Genomic DNA, 25,928 nt, shown 5'->3' with positions numbered 1-25,928 from the left:
CATGAGCGCAGCGTTTGACACTGTCGACCATCCCATCCTCCTGGACATGAGCGCAGCGTTTGACACTGTCGACCATCCCATCCTCCTGAAGCGCCTCCGGGACACAACAGACTATCTGGACCAGCTCTGAGCTGGTTCCACTCCTACCTCTTAGACAGGACTGAGTATGGGTCGTTAGGTGGGTCCAAGTCCCGCTCCCACCACGTCACCTGCAGTGCCCCACAAGGATCTGTTCTTGGACCCCATCCTGTTTGTTCTGTACATGCTCCCCCTTGGACTACTGCGACACCCTCTTCATCGAGAACCCTGGCAGGTGTCTCCAGAGGCTCCAATACATCCAGAACAGCCCTGCCAGAATCCTGGTGAGAGTGACACCCATCCTGGTATCTCTGCACTGGCTCCCTGTCTCATTCAGGAATGAATTCAAACCCCTCCTGTTGACTTTGCAGTGTATTCGTGGCAATGCCCCTCCTTATCTCAAAGAACTGCTCTCCCTCCATAACCCCACCGTCAGATCAAGCAATAACCTGCTCCTCCACGCCCCCAGGACCAAGCTCCGCTCTTCAAGGGATTGGGTTTTCAGCTCAACCCACCCCCCCCCCCCTAACCTCTGGAATGCCCTCCCGGACCACCTGAAGGCACCACAGAGGGCTTAGGAAGGCTTTCTGTTGATATTTGTGCTCCTTGGTGCCCTTGTCACGTGTACCGTCAACGTTGTTCTTTGTCAAAAACTTTTATTTTATGCACTTTGAGATTATTCTGTATAATGAAAAATGCTTTCAATTGTAATTAATTATTATTATTCATTGTTATTATCATTATACAATAGAATGGTTTTTTATTTGTCATGGGCACCGATTTGGAAAATATATATTGATATATATTGGTTTTATAAAACATTGCAACTGTGTAAATGTTGACTTTTCTGATCACTTCCACAACTCTGTGAAGTCCAGACAACTGCTTGCTGATTGTCCATTGGGTCAGGTATGAATGTTCTGGACCCCTTCTGGGAGTCTACCTACCTAAACAGTTTGAATACAATGGAAAACCTTTGATGGCTCATCAGCAGGTCATCAAGTATATCAAGTTGAGAGCCTGTGAGAAGGTCTGTGAGAGGGTTTTCTGCATGCAGTCATATGGGTCATTCCACCAATAGAGTGCATTTTTAGGTAGTATAATAAAAAAAATCTTAAATTGATTTTAACAATCTGTCATAAAGAGCACATGTTCAACTTCATAAAAACATATTTTCCCCATTTCAAGAAGGGGCAACTGAATGCAAGCTTCACTAAATTTTAAATAACAGTTTTTCCCAGTTTCCTGGTCCCGTGTGGCTCAGTTGGTAGAGCATGGCGCTTGCAACGCCAGGGTTGTGGGTTCAATTCCCATGGGGGGACCAGGATGAATATGTATGAACTTTCCAATTTCTAAGTCGCTCTGGATAAGAGCGTCTGCTAAATGACTTAAATATGTATGTATGTATGTATATATATATATATATATATATATATATATATATATATATATATATATATATATATATATATATATATATATATATATATATATATATATATATATATATATATATAGAGTTTTTAATTGTTACAACATTTCTAGCTTATCTATCTATGGGTAACAGGGTTGCCGTGTAATGCTCGATGCCGTTTTCCACCACAAAACACCAGAAAATGGCAAAAAAAGAGTACAGAAGAAGCAGCTCACCTGCTTTTACACTATTATTTGACTATTATATGTAAAAAAAAATAATAATAATAAAATAATAGTTTTACCATATTAAAACGAATGTTTGCGTAACAAGATCGACCTTAAAATTACGGACAGATGTAAATTAATTACTAATCACATGAAATAAATGATCATCTTTAGAAAGGACTTTGTCAAAGCAACAAAAATAACTAGGGTTTTACAATGATGGTGCAAACTTAGGAGAAATGTTGGGCTTAAGGAGGTTAAAATCAGAAAAACATGACGAGGGACATGTCAAAATGAAGATTTTTGGCAAGTCTTTATTTATTTATTTTAATTGAACCTTTATATATACTAGGCAAGTCAGTTAAGAACAAATTCTTATTTACAATGACAGCCTACCCCGGCCAAACCCAGAAGACGCTGGGGCCAATTGTGCGCCGCCCTATGGGACTCCCAATCACTGCCAGATGTGATACAGCCTGGATTCAAACCAGGGACTTCAGTGACGCCTCTTGCACTGAGATACAGTGCCTTCAAACCGCTGCGCCACTTGGGAAATCAGATTTTTTTTTTTAAACGTCCATGTGCTTTATATTAAAGGGCACATCATTTAATATAACAGGCTTTTATAATTCAAAATTGGCACAACGAGAATCACACACACACACCCATTTTCCCATTTTAGGTGACTTCCTACTCATGTGTAACATAACCCCCCCAAAAAATGTGCACATTAGACTACACTTGCATTTCTATCGTTATTGCTGTGAATCCTGAAGTTTCCCTATCCAAAATAAGTGTTGTATCAACCAGACTATGTTCCAATGAACTTAGGACAGGTGCACGAAGATATTAGGACATGTATTCAGCATACATCAACTCTCTACAGATAGCTTAGTGGTTAGAGCATTGGGTCAGTAACCAGAAGGTTGCTGGATCAAATCCCTGAGCTGACAAAGTTAAAATGTGTTGTTCTGTCCCTGAGCAAGGCAGTTAACGGCTGAAGATGTTGATTATGGCAGCCCCCAGGTTAAATGCTTAAGACACATTTCAGTTGAATGCATTCAGTTGTACAACTGACTAGGTTTCCCCCTTACAAACACACCATGCTGTATAGGCATGGTGTTAGATTTTGACTGCACAGTTACTTAAACTTCTATCTGCAGGCTAATACGACAAGTCCACAGTGACCTAGGCTAAAACCGTGTTGTGCTAGTCCAAAACCACCCTACCTTCTGGTGCCGTGCCATACGACCCACGAACTCCAAGCGAACCATTCTGTCCAACAGAGATGTGGATCGATACACAACCACTGCCTGGCTGAGCGAGAAGCAGAGATACTGACAAATCTGACAGAGCAGCCTTACCTTACACACACACAGACACAGAAGAGAGTGAACTTTACCTGGTTACCCTAATACAACAAACTTAACTCCCTGGCTTACCTCTTAGAGCCCCCTTGTGTCGTGTTACCTCTCCTCTTTTTTCTTGTGGCGTGTGAAAGTTGTCCCTTCATTCATTTCTAACGTCTCTGTCTTTCTCTCCCACCTTTCTCTAACTGACCTATGTACCAAAGCAGGGAGTTGAAGTACAGGTGACACATTTACTTCTTAAAACCAAACTCTCATCATAATAACGACTTGACATGTGCTACTCACACGTCAGTGCCTGTTACTTGTAACCAGCAGTAAATCTACTGGCCTACATCGCAGTAGGGGGTCGAATCAACGTGTAATAGCATATGACAGTGTCATATAAGTCTACTTGATGGACCTAAGACTCTGCATCTCAATTCTAGAGGTGTCACTACAGACCCTGGTTCGATTCCAGGCTGTTTCACAACCGGGTGTGATTTGGAGTCCCATAGGACGGCGCACAATTGTCCCAGCATCATCCGGGTTAGGATTTGGCCGGGGTAGGCAGTCATTGTAAATAAGAATTTGTTCTTAACTGAATTGCCAGGTTAAATAAAAAATGCAGGTAAAGTGGTAGCAAAACAACAAATACTGCCACCGTGTCTACCAAATGGATGTTCAAGCAAGGAAAGAAATGTGGAATTGGGCCATATAAACCAGTCCCCCCCCCCCACCCCCCTAGTACCCACCTCATGTGGGGTACGATCCAACTTGCGGCTGCGGGCACTAGGCTCCTTGTGGTCCTTGTTGATGTGTACCACCTGACCCTTGTTGCTCTTCCTGACCAGGTGACGGCGAACCGCAGGCACATCCTCGAACCTGTGGCCTAAAGGGGACATGGGGAGTGGGGACAGTGAGAAAGAGAGATGGAAAGAGAAAAATAGAGAGATAGTCATTTTCTGGTCCCAAACTGATTTTCTGTTTGTTAAGTCATCAGATCAGACAAATATTTTTTTTTTTAATGACAACATCAAACTGTCTGAGAAAGACGTCATATTTTGGATGTTATCTGACCAGATTACAAACAGTTAAAGATGTAATTTTCTGGTCACTAAAATTATGTCTTAAAAACATCCTTTTTTTTTTTACTATCAGAATACAAATGACCATCACGTCACAAAAGACATCAGATTAACGTCATTTGCAGCTAGTTTTGCCCGCTGCAGTGTGTTTTAACAATCCCGGTGAGAACACACTCAGATTCCCACGGGAGTACTTTTCGTGAAAACAACATTTCAGGATTGGCTTTTAACAATAGGAAAGCTTTCCAAGGACTCATGGTGTGTGAGACTAGTGAATCAAGACCAACTCCACCCTTATTAACTAGCCGACTTATTGTTTTTTTTTTACTCACTTCTCATAGCTCAAATAGAGGCAGATTCGTGGCTATCAAACTAACATCACGACTAACCATTTAGATCAGTAGATCTGAATTACAAACCTGCAAATAAACGCAAGAACTTTAAACAGGCAGTCAAACCCAAAGAAAAGATAATCAAACATATAGTATTATAAATGATAACAATCTCATAATAATTGAATTGTATATTATATCATGGATACTTACAAAAATCTTTCCTCTGACACAAAGAAAGGGCGCAGTTGTAACCTTTTGACTTTCAGAACACAGCAACAAACCTTGCTTCACTTTGGGGCAAAATGAATGATTGTTTTCCAAAGAATGACGGATGAGCACACATCACACACACACGCACACGCACACCACACACACACACACACAGACTTTTATCTGAACATGAACCAAACAATGCAAAACTGGGAAAGTAGTACAGTGGTGGGCAGCTTTGTGCTCTTTGAAAATGCTCACATTCCGACGGTGCACAGTGGGATGGACAGCCTTGTTTGCCTGTACACAGAACAATCAATTCCATATTGGGCTCAGATTTAAGATAACAAATGCAAATTGACTGTGGAGAATAGGCTTTTTGTCTCTAAATATTAGGGTTTTGTAAGCTTTTCATCAGGGTAAGGACAGACATAAAAACATTTATTGGTCAAAGCTTTATTTCAGTTTCTTTCATTTTCCCTAGAGGTGATATCATTTGGATGAGTTGTCCATTAAAGTTACTGACAAATACCTTAACATACAGCCAAAGTGATGTTTACGAGATATCTAATAAATTAATAGGTTAAAATCTGAGTAATTCCACCATGTTAAATAAAGGTAAAAAAATAAATAAATGTAAATGTCTAAATAATGACATAGATACAGTTGCTAGTGAAAGTCTATACACCCCTTGCACAGTCTTCACATTTAGCTGCCTTAAAACTAAATTTAAAAAATGTGATTAAATTTGATTTTCCCCCACCGATCTACACAACCTACTCTACATTTTCAAAGTGAAAGAAAATGTATAGAACATTTTTTAAATGAATTAAGTGAAGATGTATTGATTGTGTATGTCTTCACACCCCAGAGTTAATACCTGGTGGAAGCCCATTTGGCAGCCATTATAGCTGTTAATAATTTGAAGAATATTCTTCCAACCTTGCACAACTCTTAGGGCAACATACATCCATTGCTTTTGTCAAAATTGCTGACGCTCAGTAAATTTGGTTGGGAATCATTGATGGACAACAATATTAAAACCTTGTTTCTGTTTTCAAGCACATTTCAGTAAAAACAGAGTGGACCACTCAGCACCTCTTGGAAAGCCATTATGGTGTATCTTTGGTATAAAACGTTGAGTAATTGGCCCACAGAAAAAAAATTAACTCTATCCCAGGGTTTTCAGAAGACTATGGCAGGTTTTCCTCTAACTTTTTACCTGGGCTTTGCTTATTTTCAAATTTATTTTGATACGGACAAACTCCCAAGTCCCTGATGGTGACAAGCATACCCATAACATGATGCTGCCACCACAATACTTGAAAATACAAAGGGATCAACAACATCGCATTTACTCCACATTATTGTGGCCTGGTTCCTCTCTAGGTTTCTTCCTAAGTTTTGGCCTTTCTAGGGAGTTTTCCTAGCCACTGTGCTTCTACACCTGCATTGCTTGCTGTTTGGGGTTTCTGGCTGGGTTTCTGTACAGCACTTCGAGATATTAGCTGATGTACGAAGGGCTATATAAAATAAAATAAACTTGATATTGGCCTGTATGACAAAGTGAAAAGAAGCAAGCCTGTGTTAAATAATCCACTCCATATCATCCATTCGGTTAGCAACAAGTGACATTGCAAGACAACACGGCAAATAAATGTACTTTTTGCTGATCTTAATTGCAACCTTAATTTGCCACCGAATTACCACACAGATTTTAAGGTTATATTTGATGAACAAAAATAGGACATCACTCTGGTGAATAAACGTAACTTTATGACTACTGTTCCCCGGAGGGAACCGAGATACAACACAACTATGGAGAAGTCGTTCTTTCTCTGCTTCGATTGAAGAACTCAAAATCAGGCCTGACAAGGCTCTTTCCACAGGCGATAACCCCGTGGCACGGATTCATTCCTTTATATCAGTATCGCTCTTCACCGAGAGACCAAAACTGGGCGGCGAGGTGCCTCGTTTCCTTCAGGGAAAAGTAGTTATAGTCGTAACGTTACGTTCCAATTCAGTCAGTACTCTCGGGTACAACACAACTACGGGGGAAATTAAAATCTGGCCCCAACAAATACCAAATGAAAACGGCCCATGGCAGACCACCCAGACCTCCACCTCGCAAGATGCTGTAGTCTGGGTGTTGTGCACACCGCGTGCAGCCTAATGACCCTGATCCTGTCCCAGCTATAAACACGCTGTGTGGGCTACACTGGGAACAGTGACATCCAAGCGATGAAACCTCTCAAAAAAGTGTGAAGTTGCGCACAGAACAAATATCCCCTACTGTTAACCCTTTCCATAACAGCCCAAGACGCTGCCGGACCCCTGGTGGAGTGGGGGAGTACACCGTTAGTTAACCCTTACCTATTTCTGCTATATGCCAGGAAGATAGCTCCCATAATTCAGTGGGATAGACGCTGCTTAGAGAGTGCCCTGCCTTCAAGCTGGATTAATAAAACAGACAAGAAGCTGGTCACTTAACCAGATATCCCAGGTCCGCTTAATGTAAGCGTGTAAAGCTCGTACTGGACACAGGGCATGTAACCGCCATTGATTCTCAGAAGCAAATGGAGGAGGCGAAATGGGCAATAGCTCAAAGCTCGAGACCTATAGGACATAGTCATGACCAATGGAACAAAGGCCGGCATTTAGATGCACTATTGTAAAGTGGCTGTTCCACTGGATGTCATAAGGTGAATGCACCAATTTGTAAGTCGCTCTGGATAAGAGCGTCTGCTAAATGACTTAAATGTAAAAAATGTAAATGTAGGACACAACATACAGGAAGGGTGTATGGATAACGGGTGGAGATCCCCAACGTGTTTAGCCGAGGCCAAAGCCACGAGCGAGGAGTTTCTTTTGTTGTAGGAGAGGATCTTCAGATCCACAGACTCCAATGGTTCAAAGGGGCTTCACACAGAGCATCCAAAAGCAAAGCTAATATCCAAAGTGGGAGCGCGATAGGTCTAGAACAAGTCTGAGGACAGCGCACACCCTTTTAGGAACCTCACCGCCAGGTCACAAGCCATCAATTCCTACATGACGCACTGACATAGACACCATATACACTTTCAAAGTGGAGAATGAATAACCTTGCTCCTGTAGGAACATTCAAATGTTCCCCAGAGCACTCTGAAAAGGATTACTTTATTATTCCTTTATAAATTATTTTATTATGGCATCAAAACTCCAACGCCTGCCGCTTAAATGCATACGCCGTTGCAGACGAATAGTAGCCAAGACCACAGACCCCAAAACTCTGGCCGAGGATAATCAAGGAGGGCTGTATGCGTTTAAGTGGCAGGCGTTGGAGCTTTGGTGCCCGAAAACAAAGGAATCGTGTTCGTGAGAGTCTCCCGTTGTCCATAGAGTGGTCATAATAGTTTGTAGAACGATTTCCGGGATGTTTCATGGTCTGTTTTTTAAAATTACTTTTACCTCTTTTTCTCCCCAATTTCGTGCTATCCAATTGGTAGTTACAGTCTTGTCTCATTGCTGCAACTCCCGTACGGACTTGGGAATGGCAAAGGGCGAAAGCCATGCGTCCTCCGAAACACAACCCAACCAAGCTGCACTGATCCTTGACACAATGCCCACTTAACCCGGAAGCCAGCCACACCAATGTGTCAGAGGAAACACTGTCCATCTGGCGACCGTGTCAGCGTGCATGCACCCGGGCCCCCACAGGAGTCGCTAGAGCGCGATGGGACAAGGACATCCGTGCCGGCCAAACCCTCCCCTAACCCGGACGACGCTGGGCCAATTGTGCGCCGCCCCATGGGTATCCCAGTCGCGGCCGGCTGCGACAGAGCTTGGACTCGAACCAGGATCTCTAGTGGCACAGCTAGCAACTTGACAGACAGCTTTTCATAGCTCTGCCACCTTTCACCGCAGATGTAGAAGTGCGATATTGGCGGATGTGGTGGATTGAAAAACATATCTCTAGCTTAAACTGAGGGATTCTGATGCGATTTTTAAAATTATGTTACTTCAATTGTGTCAATCAACTCTAGGGGTTTAAACATGGACAAGCGTTCAACATACGTAGTGCTTCCACAAGACTGTATAGCCTGCATGAAGCCCCCTTATGTGCACAAGGGGCTCTGGCAATGGCTGACATGGTATCCCGTTTAGCAGTAACCAAACGTGGGGGAACTGTTGTCACAGTAATGTTTTTGTGGAGGGACGCACTGATCGCTGAAAAGTGGGAGGGGTTATATCCTGCCTGTTTGGCCCTGTCCGGGGGTATTGTTGGATGGGGCCACAGTGTCTCCTGACCCCTCCTGTCTCAGCCTCCAGTATTTATGCTGCAGTAGTTTATGTGTCGGGGGGCTAGGGTCAGTCTGTTATATCTGGAGCATGTCTCCTGTCTTATCCAGTGTCCTGTGTGAATTTAAGTATGCTATTTCTAATTCTCTCTCTCTTTCTCTCTTTCTCTCTCTCAGAGGACCTGAGCCCTAGGACCATGCCTCAGGACTACCTGGCCTGATGACTCCTTGCCTGCCCCAGTCCACCTGGCCGTGCTGCTGCTCCAGTTACAACTGTTCTGCCTGCTTCTATGGAACCCTGACCTGTTCACCGGATGTGCTACCTGTCCCAGACCTGCTGTTTTCAACTCTCTAGAGACAGCAGGAGTGGTAGAGATACTCTGAATGATTGGCTATGAAAAGCCAACTGACATTTACTCCTGAGGTGCTGACCTGTTGCACCCTCGACAACCACTGTGATTATTATTATTTGACCCTGCTGGTCATCTATGAACATTTGAACATCTTGGCCATGTTCTGTTATGATCTCCACCCGCCACAGCCAGAAGAGGACTGGCCACCCCTCATAGCCTGGGTCCTCTCTAGGTTTCTTCCTAGGTTCTGGCCTTTCTAGGGAGTTTTCCCTAGCCGCCGTGCTTCTACACCTGCATTGCTTGCTGTTTGGTGTTTTAGGCTGGGTTTCTGTACAGCACTTTGTGACATCAGCTGATGTAAGAAGGGCTTTATAAATAAATTTGATTGAAATTTGATTAATCGCTCAGACCTATGCTAAGGCCCCTCACTCTGGAGTTTGGGGTATTCTTCCTCATCAGAAGTACACACAAGCCTCGCTTCCTCCATTCCCTCCAACTCCAGGAACTGGAAATAGGAATGGAGTTGCTATAACGCCGGGAGAAAGCCGGGATGAGCGGGGGCAACTACCGCCCAGGCAGACAAGACATTTGCCCCGACCAAAGACCCAATCCATCTCCGCATCCCACAACTCAGAGAGAGAGGAGGTCACTATCGGAAACACCAACCCCCTCAAGAATGCTACACAATTGTCAAGAGAACCTACGCCGGACACTAGAAGAACAGTGCCAGCCGCAGGCAAGCCACTGTTACTGACACCGTCATTCCCACATACAAACTGATTAGAGCGAAGGCAGCCAGAGCATGCACCGAGCCGAGACATTCAAAACAACAATCGTGGGTATCTTTTTATTTATCTGGGTCATGAATCCAAACCTGGCTTGTTAGCCTTTGTCATTCGGTCGCGTTAGCCATCTGACTCATTGCTACAGCCAGGCCTCCAATCCAAAGAATAAGTAATTGGTTTGTAGTTAGGAAACTAGCAAAACAAATGCAAACTCCAGCACACAACATTCAGGGGGTGAGCACGCTCTACGACAAAGTGACAGTTTAGTTGGCACAATTGTTTTTGTTTTGTGGTATGAATCGTTCGAGGTGAAGAGCTGAAGAATTGGAAGGAATTAATCCGAGCCTCAGAGTTATCACCTGTGGAAGGCGTGACTTTCAGCGAGGCGCGTATTTCATTGGCCGTGTCAGGCGTGATTTGCGAGAGTACGACGCCCCATAGTTGTGTTGTAGGACAAAGTTGGTAGAATATTATTCAAAATGATTCACAGCTGTAATGCCAAAGGTACCACGTATTAACATCTTCAGGTTATTTTTTTATATATTTTTTGAACTTTCTATAATTTTCTTTCCCTTTGAAAATGTGGAGTAGGTTGTGGATTACATAAAAAAAAGATGTAATCCATTTTCCAAAATTCTGCAATAGATGTGTAGACTTTCGCTAGGCACTGTATATCAAAAATAATTTGTAATTTGCTTGCATGGTCTCATATTAATGCCATATAATGATGTCACAGTAAAGTGTTATCAGAAATGAAAAAATTGTCATAATGATGATAGCCATATGTAGGGATGCTAAAGTGATGTCATGGTAAAATCTGAAGTTATATCAAAGTTAATCCCATTGTGTTTTCATGGAAGATCTGCTATGATGTCACAGTAATATCAAAGTTAATCCCAGGTGAAGTCATGGAAATAATGCTACAATGATGTCACAGTAATGTATAACATTAGTCTCCTGTAAAGTCATTAAAATGGTGCTGCAATGGTGTCGTAGTAATAGTAAAATGAATCCCCTGTTTCGTCATTGAAATGATGTCACAGAACCAAGGTTAATAGTTTAGTCATTAAAACATTTCACAGGTACCAAAGGTAATAGTTTAGTTATTAAAACATGTTAAAGAACCAAAGTTAATAGTTTAGTCATTAAATCCTTATATGATGTCACAGTGAAATGGGAATCATCCCTCTGTGTAGTCATTGAAATCAAGGTCGGTTCAAGGTCGGTTCAAGGTCGGAAAAAAGTGATTGATTACTTGATTGACTGACTGACTGATTGGTACTTACTTTTGATCCCATCCAGGTCGGCGGACCCCAGCATCTGTGCCTCGCTTTCGTCAGTGGCCTGGCGCTGGTGATGCTCCTGCAGCCCACACGTCATGTTGCCCGAGCGCCGGCGCTCCTGCAGGTCGTAGCTGCGGCTACCACCAGGGGGCGGGGCTCTGGAGGAGGGAGGTATGGAACCCAATGTGGAGGGGCTGGGGGACTCCCGGGAGGGGCCGGAGGACAGGCCGTTCCTCCCTTTGTGAGGGGCCGACACCGAATCCACTGGCTTACTGGTACCATGGCAATGACATGCAGAGAGACAGACAGATATACAGACAGAGGCTCTGTGTGAATTCGTATTAATGTTTGTATTGCTATATCAGTCTGTGCATGTGTGTGTTGCTCACTCAGTAGGTGTGGCGTCCTCTGGCAGGTCGGTGCCCAGGGCAGTCTCGGGTACGATGGTGAGGCGTCTGGGAAAGCTGGCACTGCCAGGCTGGCTTGGCGTGGGAGTAGGAGTGGCACTGGCACAGTCATCCTCAGACACAAAGAACTACAGAAAGGACAGACTAGGGTCAATGAGGAAGAAGACGACCTATTCAAAAGGAAAGGAGCTGAGTGTACGTGTATAATAGTGTGTGTGTGTATTATAGTGTGTGTGTGTGTGTGCATGTCTTATAGTGTGTGTGTGTGTGTGTGCGCGTGTCTTATAGTGTGTGTGTGCGTGTGTGTGTGTGCGCGTGTCTTATAGTGTGTGTGTATGTGTGTGCGCGTGTCTTATAGTGTATGTGTGTGTCTTATAGTGTGTGCATGTGCGTGTGTGTGCGTGTCTTATAGTGTGTGTGTGTATTATAGTGTGTGTGTGTGTGTGTGCATGTCTTATAGTGTGTGAGTGTCTGTGTGCGTGTCTTATAGTGTGTGTGTGTGTGTGTGTCTTATAGTGTGTGTGTGTGTGTGTGTGTGTGTGTGTGTGTGTGTGTGTGTGTGTGTGTGTGTGTGTGTGTGTGTGTTTGTGTGTGTGTGTGTGTGTGTGTGTGTTATAGTGTGTGTGTGTGTGTGTGTGTGTGTGTGTGTGTGTGTGTGTGTGTGTGTGTATGTGTGTGTGTGTGTGTGTGTGTGTGTGTGTGTTATAGGGTGCGTGTGTGTCTTATAGTGTGTGTGTGTGTGCGTGTTTTATAGTATGTATGGTGTGTATACCCTTTGTACTGTATAAACCATTATAAGCTTGTGACTCCACCTGCACATCCTCGTTTTGTGTGTCCATGTCTGTATCAGGTGTGGTGGTCTGCCCTCCCTCTCCATCGTACTGGCTGTAGGACTCTTCCTCCACATCCTCTTCCTCCTCGTCCTCCTCTATGGTGGGAGCTCCTCCGGCCCCAGATCCTCTTCTCCGTCCCGTTCCCTTCTTCCTCTTGTTGCTCTTCTTCTTCTTCCCCTCCGGGGGAAGTTTGGACAGCGGGTGGTGGATGTGATGAGAGGAGTGGCGGTGGTCTGGAGACATTGATCGATATGACTGATGTCAAACGCAAACAAGGAAGTGAAGACAAACAGAATCCACAGTAGCGTGGTCATTTCCACAGGGTTCAACGTAGTAAAGACAAACAGAATCCACAGTAGCGTGGTCATTTCCACAGGGTCAACGTAGTAAAGACAAACAGAATCCACAGTAGTGTGGTCATTTCCACAGGGTAGAGAAGATGGCTCCCTATCCAAGTCCTATGGTATTTAACTGGCAGGGATGTGCATATTAAGCGAACACACATTTGCCACATTTGTCTCTGTCTATGCAGGTTATTTTCAAACACAATGTAATTACATAGCCCTACATGGTCACTGCATGAAACAGTGATTGAATCGATGTGAAAGGTAACTAGGCTAAATCAGTGGTGGGTGGCTCACACTCAAAGTCCTCCTCGTTATAGGCCCGGTGCTTCTCTGGTGGTCCACGGGCCGGCGGGTGGAGGATCTGCTGGAACCGCTGCACTCCCAGGGTCTTGTTCAGGTCCCGCTCTTCGTCCTCGTCATCGTCAATCCGCCGAGGAGAGGGCGGCGGCTGGACCGGCTAGCGGCGGTGGGGGGAGGAGGGTATGGGTGGATAGAGGTTAGTGATGATTTCAGCACGGATTTACAATTACATTACATTACATCTAGAGCAACTTTTTGTTAGGACATTCAAGAAAAGGCATGCCAATTGCATAATTGCTAACAGTAAATGTGCATCGTCATTAAACTGCTCATGTGCTATGCTATAGAGCCGGGGTATTCAAATTTACCCTATGAGGTCTGGAGCCTGCTGGTTTTCTGTTCTACCTGATAATTAATTGCACACACCTGCTGTCCCAGGTATAAATCAGTCCCTGATTAGAGGGGAACCATGAAAAAAATTCAGTGGAACTGGCTTCGAGGTCCAGAATTAAGTTTTAAGGCTAGAGGATATGATTGGTAGACATGGAAGTGCAAAGTGCATGACATCATAGACACCACTAGGGGGAGACAAAGTCACTGGTACATGCCAGGTGACTGACTTGATACTACTTCAAGTACTGAATTTCATTGCAATATATATATATATATATATATATATTTATATATATATATACATATTGTACCAGGGCCATTGCTGTATCAAACTTATAGTACCAACAAAGACATATCATCCATAGATACACTCCTAAATTTCCTATATATTAAAACACACATGGGCTTTTTTTTCAATTTTCGCCTAAAATGACATACCCAAATCTAACTGCCTGTAGCTCAGGCACTGAAGCAAGGATATGCATTTTCTTGGTACCATTTGAAAGGAAATACTTTGAAGTTTGTGGAAATGTGAAAGGAATGTAGGAGAATATAACACATTAGATCTGGTAAAAGATAATACAAAGAAAAAACCAAACTTTTTAATGTTTTTTTGTACCATCATCTTTGAAATCAAGAGAAAGGCCGTAATGTATTATTCCGGCACAGGTGCAATTTAGATTGGCCACTAGATGGCAGCGGTGTATGTGCAAAGTTTTAGCCTGATCCAATGAACCATTGCATTTCTGTTCAAAATTTTGTATCAAGTCTGCCCAAATGTGGCTAATTTGTTTATTAATAACTTTTCATGTTCAAAACGGTGTACTCTCCTCAAACAATAGCATGGTATTCTTTCACTGTAATAGCTACTGGAAATTGGACAGTGCAGTTAGATTAACAAGAATTTAAGCTTTCTGCCAATATCAGATATGTCTATGTCCTGGGAAATGTTTGTGTTACTTACAACCTCATGCTAATCACATTAGCCTACGTTAGCTCAACCATCCCGCCGGGGACCCACCCATCCTGAAGAAGTTTTTAACTGACTTGCCTAGTTAAATCAAGGTAAAAAAATATAAATAAAATAAAATGCAGGTAAAGTGGTAACAAAACAACAAAGTCTGCCACTGACATGCCAAGTTAAATAAAAATATTTTTTAAAACGTTGCCCTCTACTAAAATAATATATATAAAATTCATAGGCTGTATTTAACCAAGCACTGTACTTCCAACCTGTAAACAATATCAAGATCTTAACAAGTCAACCGCATCATTATGAGACTAAGTATTTCCATGAAAACTATTTAAGAAAACAGTGATGACCAGATACAAACCTATCATTCTCATCTCAGAGACAACAATGCACATTAGCATATGCTTAAAGGGTCATGATGCAATGCATCTCCGGCTGATTGTGTATTCAATGTGTCAATGTTTTAATTGTATCTGTCCCTATTCAAACAAACAGTTTGAAATGTTATGAAATGCTATGAAACTGAACCAGATCACCCCCATGAACAGTAAACTGACTTATGTTCTGACAACGGGGCTGAGGGTGGAGGCTACAGCCCCCTGCTGCCTGTGGGATGTAATCGATAAGGGTAGAACTTAGGGGATGTTATCACAAGGATTCACTGGTGGCTCGCATGCTTTTGGTCCATCCAACAGAGTTTGTTTTCAGAGGAGGCCCACCTCTGGGTAGCAGGGGAAATATTGCCCCGCCGATGCCAGGGTTCATATTCGCAAAGTAGGAGTTTTTGCCTGTTAGATCATAATAAATAATATTACATGGACAGATGATCCTAGATCAGCTAATTTGAAGAACTTTATGAATACAGGCCCAAGGCTAGCCTCCTTCGGGTTAACGCAACCCCCATGGCTACATAAACAGTAGTGTCTCTGAGGTTTTGTCTCTTTGTGGTAAGGCTACGAGGTTAGATAAAAGGAAGGGAAAAGTCAAGGAGACATTGGTTCACTTAGTTTGAGCTCAAGCCTGCATCCTTTTGTTACTTAGGTTGGTGTCGTTTAGACATTTTACCTTCATAAGGTTTTTTTATTTTTTGAATACAGGACAAAAAAAACCTCTATCAAATAGGCCACAATCTATGCTAATACGAGTTTGACTTAATCAAACATAGTCTCAAACTCATAGCACAATCTATAGGGGAGAAACAAATACCCAAAATGCAAGGGTTAGTCATCGTAATATTAATGCTAACCAGAGCCACAATCGCAAATGCAAAAGGTATGGTACCATTGAGCTAATGCTAGCATAGCTACACACAGTATATCAGCCTTCGGGCAGGTACCCAGTGAGTGAAAGTAAAAGTTGTTTCCTGTGATTCGGCAATGCCCTCTCTGAGCAGTGAGTCCTAAGATAAATCAACAGACCACATCCTCACAACAATAAACGTTTCTACGTCACAAAGGATTAACCTCAGGTTCCCTATTAAGCAGCCATCTTGTTTCATGACACAGCTCCTCAGGGACGGGACAACAGTCACATTTTTCATCTGCTCAGAGCTTGACATTTCCATTTGCAATATCATTTCAGATGCTTGCATCAGGGGAATCTTAAAAGAGCTGAGTGATACTACAGGTCAATTATGAAAAGGTCACAAAAGTGAACAGTCCAAATCATACGAGACCTAATTACTAGTGCTACTTAAGTAAATATCTTAATATCGTACAACTATACTACAGCACACACATAGAAAAAGTGTCTCAAGAATGATTAAAAAACAGTCATCATAGTGCGTACACACACACACACACACACACACACACACACACACACACACACACACACACACACACACACACACACACACACACACACACACACACACACACACACACACACACTAATGTGTCTCATTTAATTTAAATCAGTAACACCTGACTCCAATAGAGGTCAAAAAACTCTTGCTTAAACAACCTATTAAATCTGTTGAATACTAGCTCACGGATTAATCTCTTGTTTTGCTTGATAATTTCTACTCTCCTCTTGAAAGTCACCCACCTTACCTACACCTTCTTTTTACATACAATATCGACGAGAAAAATATTTCAACACTATTAGGGGCTCAATTTAAAGCCACAGACTGTAAGGTGACTACCACATGTATTTATTTTTATGGAGCAAACACATCCCTTTTGTACACTGCTGCTACTCGCTGCTTGTTTGTTACCTATGCATGGTCACTTTGCCCCCAACTACACGTACAGATTACCTCAACTAGCTTGTACCCTCGCACACTGACTCGGTACCGGTGTCCCCTGTATATAGCCTCGTTATTGTTATTCTTATTGTGTTACTTTTTATTATTACTTTTTATTTTAGTCTACATGGTAAATGTTTTATTCTTCTTGAACTGCACTGTTGGTTAAGTAGATATGATATTAGCTGATATGGACTTGTCTTCTACAGTTAAGTAGATATGATATTAGCTGGATCTGCCCCATTAACTGCCTGTAGTTCAGGCCCTGAAGGAAGCATATGCATATTCTTGATACTATTTGAAAGGAAACACTTTGAAGTTTGTGGAAATGTGAAAGGAATGTAGGAGAATATAACACAATAGACCTGGTAAAAGATAATATAAAAAAAACGGTTATTTTGTATTTTTTTGTCCCATCATCTTTGAAATGCAAGAGAAATGCCATAATGTATTATTCCAGCCCAGTTGCAATTCAGATACTAGATGGCAGCAGTGTATGTGCAAAGTTTTAGACTGATCCAATGAACCATTGCATTTCTGTTCAAAAATGTGTATCAAGACTGCCCAAATGTACCTAGTTTGTTTATGAATAACTTTTCACGTTCAAAATTGTGCAATCTCCTCAAACAACATCATGGTATTATATATAATAGCTACTGTAAATTGGACAGTGCAGTTAGATTAACAAGAATTTAAGCTTTCTGACACTATCCGATATGTCTATGTCCTGGGAGGTTTTCTTATTACTTACAACCTCATGCTAATCGCATTAGCCTACGTTAGCTCAACCGTCCCTTGGACGGGACACCGATCCCGAAGGAGTTTTAAAGAAAGCCAGAGAGCTATAACACTGAGGAATGGCTGTGTAGCGTTACATTTAGCATAGAAATGGAATGGCCTCCTGAGACCTGCTATTGAATTGTCTCTGTATTATAAATAGTCCATCCTTTATGGAAGGCAGGCACTGCTACTACAGTCACGTGATAACTTGATATATTTGATTTCGCTGGTTGGCTGGCATCTACATCATTTGTTGTATATTGTAACCTACAGTTGTCCCAACTTGTATCTTAGTGAATACATGCATATTTCTTTAATGTTTTTTATTTATTTAACCTTTATTTAACTAGGCAAGTCAGTTAAGAACAGATTCTTATTTACAATGACAGCCTACTGGGGTAACAGTGGGTGAACTGCCTTGTTCAGGGACAGAACAGCAGATTTTTAACTTGTCAGCTCGGGGATTCAATCCAGCAACCTTTCTGTTACTGGCCCAATGCTCTAACTAGTAGGCTATCTGCCCCCCCCCCCCAGATACCTGACGTACCTATGAATCAAAACCATAGTCAACAGCTACTTTGCTCACTAAGATTTGAAACTCTAGGCTGTGTTGCTGTTCATTTTCCCACCAAAGGCAGAGACATTTGGTTTGACCCGCTGTGTTGGGAGGTGGTTTTAAGAGTCTGTTGTGGTGTTATGTAACTGCGTCTGATTCTTTCGTGGCCTTTTCTCCCCCTGCGGTGTGTTGGGATCCAATCCGTGATGTTATTCCAATTCCCGGGTTATCATTTTTTGTAACACAATGTTAACCACATAAATACGTACTGAAACCCCTTTTGATTGAGAAGGGTTGTAGTAATCTTCACGTTCAACTATCCTGATATACTTATTCTTAGAATTGATTTTTTGTCTTTACTGTGATGTTCACACTGATTGAGTGATATTAGCTGGGTCGTGATTGAGATGAATGTGTTGTGAAGATCTTGAAGGTTGCTGTAAACAAACGTTCAGTTTTGCCCAGTTACAGTATGTTATCCAGTTATCCATTTGAAGGGGAGGAGACCTTGAGTCTCACTAAACTACAGTCCGTAGTGATTAGACCACTGTGTATGAGCTTTAAAGGTTGGAAACAACATGTTTCACTGGAAACAGCAAATCAATGTTTTATATAAACAGGAATTTGGCATCACATTGCGGGCTCAGTACAGCTTGTCTGGACAAATAGATAATTGTGCTATGATTAAATCATTTAATAGAATGAAATCAAAACTGTGTTGAATATAATATTTTCAAGGTGATTTTCTTGTCGAATCTTTTCTTTTCCACTCCACATATGATCAGGAATTGATGGTGTGCCAAGTCCATTCAATCATTTGTAGAAGTTACTTATTAAACCGTTTCAGTTAAATCATTTCATGAAAGAACACTGTTATTGTTGCCTCTATCAACGTTGTTCACCCCGATGGCTACATCCATAGAATTATTAAGTTAGTCAGCTAACTCTGATAAACAGCCACATCCCACTGGGCTCGGACGTCAATTCAACGTCTTTTCCACATTGGTTCAACGTCACTTGATTGAACTGACGTGGAAACAACATTGATTCAACCAGTGTGTGTCCTGTGGGTTATGAATCTTGATTTTCTGGTTGATTAAGAAAGCTATATTTGGATATTGGTTGTCGAATCAATTGTACCTTGTACATTTTTTGGTCTATATATTTTTTTACATAATAAGTTGCTAGTAATTTTGAACAGTTAGCCAGTAACTCATTGATCCAGCTGTCTGGAACAGCCCACAGGGCACTCACCTTGATTTCAAGCAGGAAGTCCATGTAGCATCAGCTATCTGTCACAGTCACGTAGCGAAAGGACGCTAGCTGCTCATGACGAGCATTACAACAAAAAGGGCAATCTAAAGTAGCAGGGAAAAGCTACGTTTGGGCAGTTTTTTGGAACGCCTCTGGTCACATGACAAGAGTAGTCCGTCCAGACAGGAAGTAGACCTTGTCCGGTGACATAATGACCCCGTATAAGATTCATAGCCGGAGTCCCAAATGGCACATTATATCCTATATAGTGCAGTACTTTTGTCCAGTGCCCATTGGGCTCTAGTTAAAAGCAGTGCACTATATAGGGAATAGGGTGCCATTTGGGACTGCAGGTAATCTCTGTGCAGATTACCAGGCCGCCTTGGGGTTCTACGCATGCAGAGCACACACACACACACACACACACACACACACACACACACACACACACACACACACACACACACACACACACACTAGACGAACAAACTGTGACTCTCAATCAAACACACACCTCACAGGGAACATAAAACACCTAGACAAAATAGATGTATGGTAATACTGTCATTCCCAGTCAAGCACCAACAGTGACATTAAGCCCGGCTAATGTGTAACTCCTTGAAGAACACAGACTCACGGACAGTGAGTGAACGACAACATTGATTCAATTACTAGAGGTGTAGCTTTTAATTATTAGTTGCATAGAGGCTACTGTTGGTAGGACAACATTGGTTCAATTACTAGAGCTCTGGAAAACCTCTAGCTTTTAATTATTTTGTAATTTTACACACAAGGCCATTTTTTTTCTCACACTGACACACACATTAAAACATGTTTTTGTTTAAGTTAATGAGATACTCTGTGAGGAACTCTGCTGGCTATAGAATCAGTATCCATAGAGGCTACTGTTGGTAGGACGACATTGTCACTTGACTTACTGAATACATGAGTCAATATACCGAGTATGACAAAGACTGACCAGGTGAATCCAGGTGAAAGATATGATCCCTTATTGATGTCACTTGTTAAATCCACGTCAATCAGGGTAGAGGAAGGGAAGGAGACAGGTTAAATAAGGATTTTTTAAAGCCTTGAAACAATTGAGACATGGATTAAGTATGTGTGCCATTCAGAGGGTGAATGGGCAAGACAAAATATTTAAGTTCCTTTGAATGGGGTATGGTAGTAGATGATAGGCACACCGGTCTGTCGAGCACTGTAGTGCTGGGTCTCCTGAGTGGCGCAGTGGTCTAAATCCTTATCTAGAGATTCTGGGTTCGAGTCCAGGCTTTGTCGCAGCCGGCAACCCATTTGGCGGCGCACAATTGGCCCAGTGTCACCCGGGTTAGAGGAGTGCTTGGCAAGGCAGGGATGTCCTTGTTCCACCGCGTACTAGCGACTCCTGTGGTGGGCTGGACGCAGTGCATGCTGACACGGTCGCCAGGTGTACGGTGTTTCCTCCGACACATTGTTGCGGCTGACTTCTGGGTTAAGTGGGCAATGTGTCAAGAAGCAGTGAGGCTTGGTTGGGTTGTGTTTCAGAGGACGCACGGCTCTCGACCTTGAGTCCGTATGGGAGTTGCAGCGATGCAACAAGACCGTAACTACCAATTGGATAGCATGAAAAAGGGGTAAATAATTGTATTTTTTTAAGAACTGCAACGCTGCTGGGTTTTTCACGCTCATCAGTTTCCCGTGTGTATCAAAGGACATCCAGCCAACTTGACACAACTGTGGGAAGCATTAGAGTCAAAATAGGCCAGCATCCCTGTGGAACGCTTTCGACACCTTGTGGAGTCCATGCCCCGATGAACTCAGGCTGTTCTGAGGGTAAAAAGAGGGTGCAACTCAATATCAGGAAGGTGTTCCTAAAGTTTGTTATACTCAGTGTATTCCACACATTCTTTGAAAGTTCAATTCTGGCCTCCCGAGTGGTGCAGCGGTCTAAGGCACTGCATTGCAGTGTTGCGGCGCCACTACAGCCTCTGTCATTACTGGCCAGGAGTCCCATAGGGCGGCGCACAATTGGCCCAGCGTTTGGCCGGGGGGGATTTACCTGGCTCATCGCGCTCTAGCGACTCCTTGTGGCAGGCCAGGCGCCTGCAGGCTGACTTTGGTTGTCAGTTGAACGATATTTCCTCCGACACATTGGTACAGCTGGCTTCCGGGTTAAGCAAGCGGGTGTTAAGGAGCGCGGTTTGGCGGGTCATGTTTCGAAGTACGCATGACTCAACCTTCGCCTCTCCCGAGCCCGTTGGGGAGTTGCATCGATGAGAAAAGATCGTAAGCAAAACCTTGCTAAAGGCCAGTGAGTGGTAATGCCCCACCAACCCCAGCAGTGATTGACAGGTGCGTATGGTCCGTCAGGTTGCCATAGTAATGAAAGGTGTTTATTTGGGCTGCAATTCTTTGGGCTGTCTATTGTTTGACCGAGAGCAACCATCCCTCAAAGATCAAAACGGACAAGAGGGGGAGGAAATTGCATTCATCAGACACACATACACACACACACACACACATACTCCCAGTCACGCAAGCGTCATCACGACCACCTTAACCGCCCACCCACAAGCACTCCCTCCCACCCCCGATATGAGCATTGGGGTTAAGTCAAAGCTGGTATTAATAAGTAAATCTAGGCAGGAATGCTGGCGTGTGGGCGTCGTACCACCACATATCACCCATGTCTGAGAAGAACTAGCCAACAGTGGCAAAAAAATTAAACACTTCATGGGTCTTAGTGGTTTAGCTCATGTTCCCAGCAGGCAAAACTGGGTCTTAGCTAGTGGGGTTTAGCTCAGGTTCGCAGCAGGCAAAACTGTGTCTTAGCTAGTGGGGTTTAGCTCATGTTCGCAGCAGGCAAAACTGGGTCTTAACTAGTGGGGTTTAGCTCATGTTCGCAGCAGGCAAAACTGGGTCTTAGCTAGTGGGGTTTAGCTCATGTCCCCAGCAGGCTAAACTGGGTCTTAGTTAGTGGGGTTTAGCTCATGTCCCCAGCAGGCAAAACTGGGTCTTAGCTAGTGGGGTTTAGCTCATGTCCCCAGCAGGCAAAACTGGGTCTTAGCTAGCGGGGTTTAGCTCATGTCCCCAGCAGGCAAAACTGGGTCTTAGCTAGTGGGGTTTAGCTCATGTCCCAGCAGGCAAAACTGGGTCTTAGCTAGCGGGGTTTAGCTCATGTCCCCAGCAGGCAAAACTGTGTCTTAGCTAGTGGGGTTTAGCTCATGTCCCAGCAGGCAAAACTGGGTCTTAGCTAGCGGGGTTTAGCTCATGTCCCCAGCAGGCAAAACTGAGCAAAACTGATTGAAATTATGTCATAATGGTTGTAATGATGTCATTTCAACCACATTTACTCGTTGGGGTCACGACACAGCGGAACAGTCTCCAACAAACAGCCATACACATGGGGGTGGTAGTTGGTTTTGGTTTTTGATTCATTTGTAATAGAGCATGGAATTGGCTTTTCAGGTACTACTGGGTGCAATGTAAGCATTACCTGACCAATAAGTAAAAACACCAACAAATAAATACATAAATAAATGTCAAATAACGTGTGTGTAGAGCACCGTTTCCCAAACTCGGTCCTCGGGACCACACGGGGGGCATGTTTTGTTTTGTGACCTAACATTATACAGCTCATTCAAATGATCAAAGCTTGATGATTAGTTGATCATTTGAGTCAGCTGTGTAGTGCTAGGGACAAAAACCAAAACGTGAACCCCTTGGGGTCACCGAGGACCGAGTTTGGGGAAACCCTGGTCTAGAGTAACTAATGTGTAAAGTTTTAAACTCACAGCTGACGTGACCGCGGTCTTGGTGTTGGTGGCGACGTCGCTGGCATCCTTAGGGTTACTCATGGCTCCGTGCGGGGTCACGAGGTCAGGGCAGTATGTCGTGACGCAGTCCTTAGCCCTTTTCACTCTGTTTCTGACTCAACAGAGGACTTTGGAGAAGCATAACCTGCAACAACAACAAAAGGACAGGAATTGTATTGTTCGTCTTGATCAAATTTAATATCGGTAAATTAAGTCACTCTTTTTTTTTATTTGCACATTTTAATTTGGGTAGTGATTTAAATGATATCAATGAACATCTTCATTGTACTTCCTACATAGTGATTATAAGTCCATAACAATATTGTCACAATATCATTTACACACTTAGGGCCATGTCACCAGACCAGGGTAAAGGTCAGGGCCCTAACAAAATAATAATATAACAGTTATAAGTAGGGTTAGGGTTTTTCCTGGACAGGTCACAGGGTCCTGACCCTAACCATATTAAAGGCTTTACCATATCGACCATGAGACAATATCACGTGTGCTCCCTCTCCGGCCTCTAGGTCACCAGGCTGCTCGTTATGGCGCACACCTGTCACCAACGTTATGCACACCTGGACTCCATCACTTCCCCGGATTACCTTCCCTATATATGTCACTCCCTTTGGTTCCTTCCCCAGATGTTTCTGTTCCTGTGTCATGTCTGTACGTTGTTCGTGTTTCTTATTTTGTATTATGTTGTGTTTATTTATTAAAATACTCACTCCCTGAACTTGCTTCCCGACTCTCAGCGCACATCGTTACAGACAACCCCTTTTGAGTGAACAACAAGATGTAATTTTGTAACTTTTATTTAACATGTCAATTAAGAACAAATTCTTATTTTACAATGACGGCCTACCCCCAGGCCAAACCCTCCCCTAACCCGTACGACGCTGTGTCAATTGTGCGCCGCCCTATGGGACTCCCGATCACGGCCGGTTGTAATACAGCCCGAGATCGAACCAGGGTCTGTAGTGATGCCTCTACAGCTGAGATGCAGTGCCTTAGACCGCTGCGCCAATCACAGTATTGTGATTCTAAATGGGGCCAACACAGTGGCAAATAACAACAGCAATAAATCTCTCTAGCACTGAGTTTATGGGAGCGTGTTTCATTATGAAAACATGTGTGATAGTTTCATTATGAAAACATGTGTGATAGCTTCAACATGAAAACACTGCTAAGCATTGACTTGTTCTGAATGGGTTAGACGAGATTAGGATGTATCCACCTTGGCAAGACCACAACATCCAATGGCTGTATTTTTCCAGAGGGAGAAAATCCATTCAGCTGGACAGGCAGCATCTTGTAACACTTAGCTGGTGTTACCATGGTCTATTATGGTAGTGGCCACCTGGTTTACGTGATGAGTAACTTTGCCTGAAATCTGAAGACTTACATTAGCTCCCCGAGCGAATGCCTAGGCCTTAGCTCAGTGGGCTAACAGTACAGTGGTGCGAAGCTGACCCGTGTCGAAGCACAGTTGGTCACATTACCGCCAAACAATGGTGCGAGTGCCAGCCCAATAACACTGACCGAGTTCACTCACTGCTTCGCATCTCTGATAGAAGTGAGATAACATTCATAAACACTTAAAACAGTGTAGAGCTTCTCTGTTAGTTGGAGAGTTTTTCCTCAACAGAGAATAACATATAGCAGTTATCATGAGTCTGTGTATGCTTTTTAGAAGCAGCGACTAAGGGTCAGGGTTGCCAGATTGGTACCTGGTATTTAGATAACAGGACAATATCTTGACAAATTTCCCTTCGATGACGTTCATACACGCAGGAACATCCCAACGCAGCGCTTGAGGGTCAGGGTTGGCAGATTGTGTCCTGGCCGTGGTCAGATAGTGAGGGCTTGCCACTATCTCAATAGTTTGAGGTGATGCCCTCTCTGTTCAGTAGATGTAACGGGTCAGGAATGAGGGATGAGGAGAGGAAGCAGAAACCCTGTCCTGGCCCGTGGTCAGATAGTGGGGTTGCCATATCGTGTAGGCAGAGTCCACTTGGAAATCCCCCGAATGTATAACCCAAATAATTTCAGTAAATAAATTGACACAGTCAGCATTTTCCACACCATTATTGTGATGCTATGCAAATTCAGGTCAAGTATTGACATTATGTTGGTCTCGTTTAAAGTTTCTCTCACTTTTGTATAATCCAAATGGGAGCCATATCTCCTGTTTCCCATGGATGCATCTCAATAGTCTACAGGGTGATTCCTCTCCTCATCATTCTTCATCCTTGACCCGTTACATCTACTGAACTGAGAGGGCATCACCTCAGACTATTGCGATGTACCCCTCTCTTCCTTCAAGTGATAAGTGTAAATACTCCGTCTCACCACTGGAGTATAAGAGTGTCAGTACGGTTTACATCAACAAGGTCACTGCTGCAAGGTTACTGCCTTCGGAAATAGTACATCCGTAAACTGGGGAGGAGAAACGGGATGGAGGATGTTCATTAAAGGTATCCTCTGACACTTCCTGGTTGGGAATGATATGATACTTATATATTATGTATGTATAACATGTGACAATCATATATTATTATTTTGGAGTAGGGGTGGTGGATCCACAGTGCAGATACGTGCTGAATCATGTGATGTCACGGGGGGAGTT

The 25,928-nt window shown here is 43.2% G+C and overlaps 1 protein-coding gene across 3 annotated transcripts in view; it reads right to left on the bottom strand.

Annotated features, from left to right (window-relative positions):
- Window positions 1-25,928, bottom strand: part of LOC129823679 (anion exchange protein 2-like) — a 63,441-nt gene that overhangs the window by 18,608 nt on the left and 18,905 nt on the right. For 2 of the 3 annotated variants that reach the window (XM_055882580.1, XM_055882579.1), the window contains exons 2-7: window positions 23,279-23,444; window positions 13,278-13,440; window positions 12,616-12,869; window positions 11,786-11,931; window positions 11,400-11,668; window positions 3,821-3,957 (exon numbers count right to left, since the gene is read on the bottom strand). In XM_055882580.1, coding sequence (XP_055738555.1) covers window positions 3,821-3,957; window positions 11,400-11,668; window positions 11,786-11,931; window positions 12,616-12,869; window positions 13,278-13,440; window positions 23,279-23,341 — 1,032 coding nt within the window. In that variant the 5' untranslated portion in view covers window positions 23,342-23,444. Of the gene's footprint in view, window positions 1-2,948; window positions 3,033-3,820; window positions 3,958-11,399; window positions 11,669-11,785; window positions 11,932-12,615; window positions 12,870-13,277; window positions 13,441-23,278; window positions 23,445-25,928 lie in introns of all 3 variants that reach the window. The other variant, XM_055882581.1, reaches the window with a different exon arrangement.

Source organism: Salvelinus fontinalis, chromosome 26, assembly GCF_029448725.1.
Source record: "Salvelinus fontinalis isolate EN_2023a chromosome 26, ASM2944872v1, whole genome shotgun sequence".
Lineage (NCBI taxonomy): Eukaryota > Metazoa > Chordata > Actinopteri > Salmoniformes > Salmonidae > Salvelinus > Salvelinus fontinalis.
The sequence above is the reverse complement of the archived record's forward strand: the minus strand, read 5'-3'. Positions and strand labels throughout refer to the sequence as shown.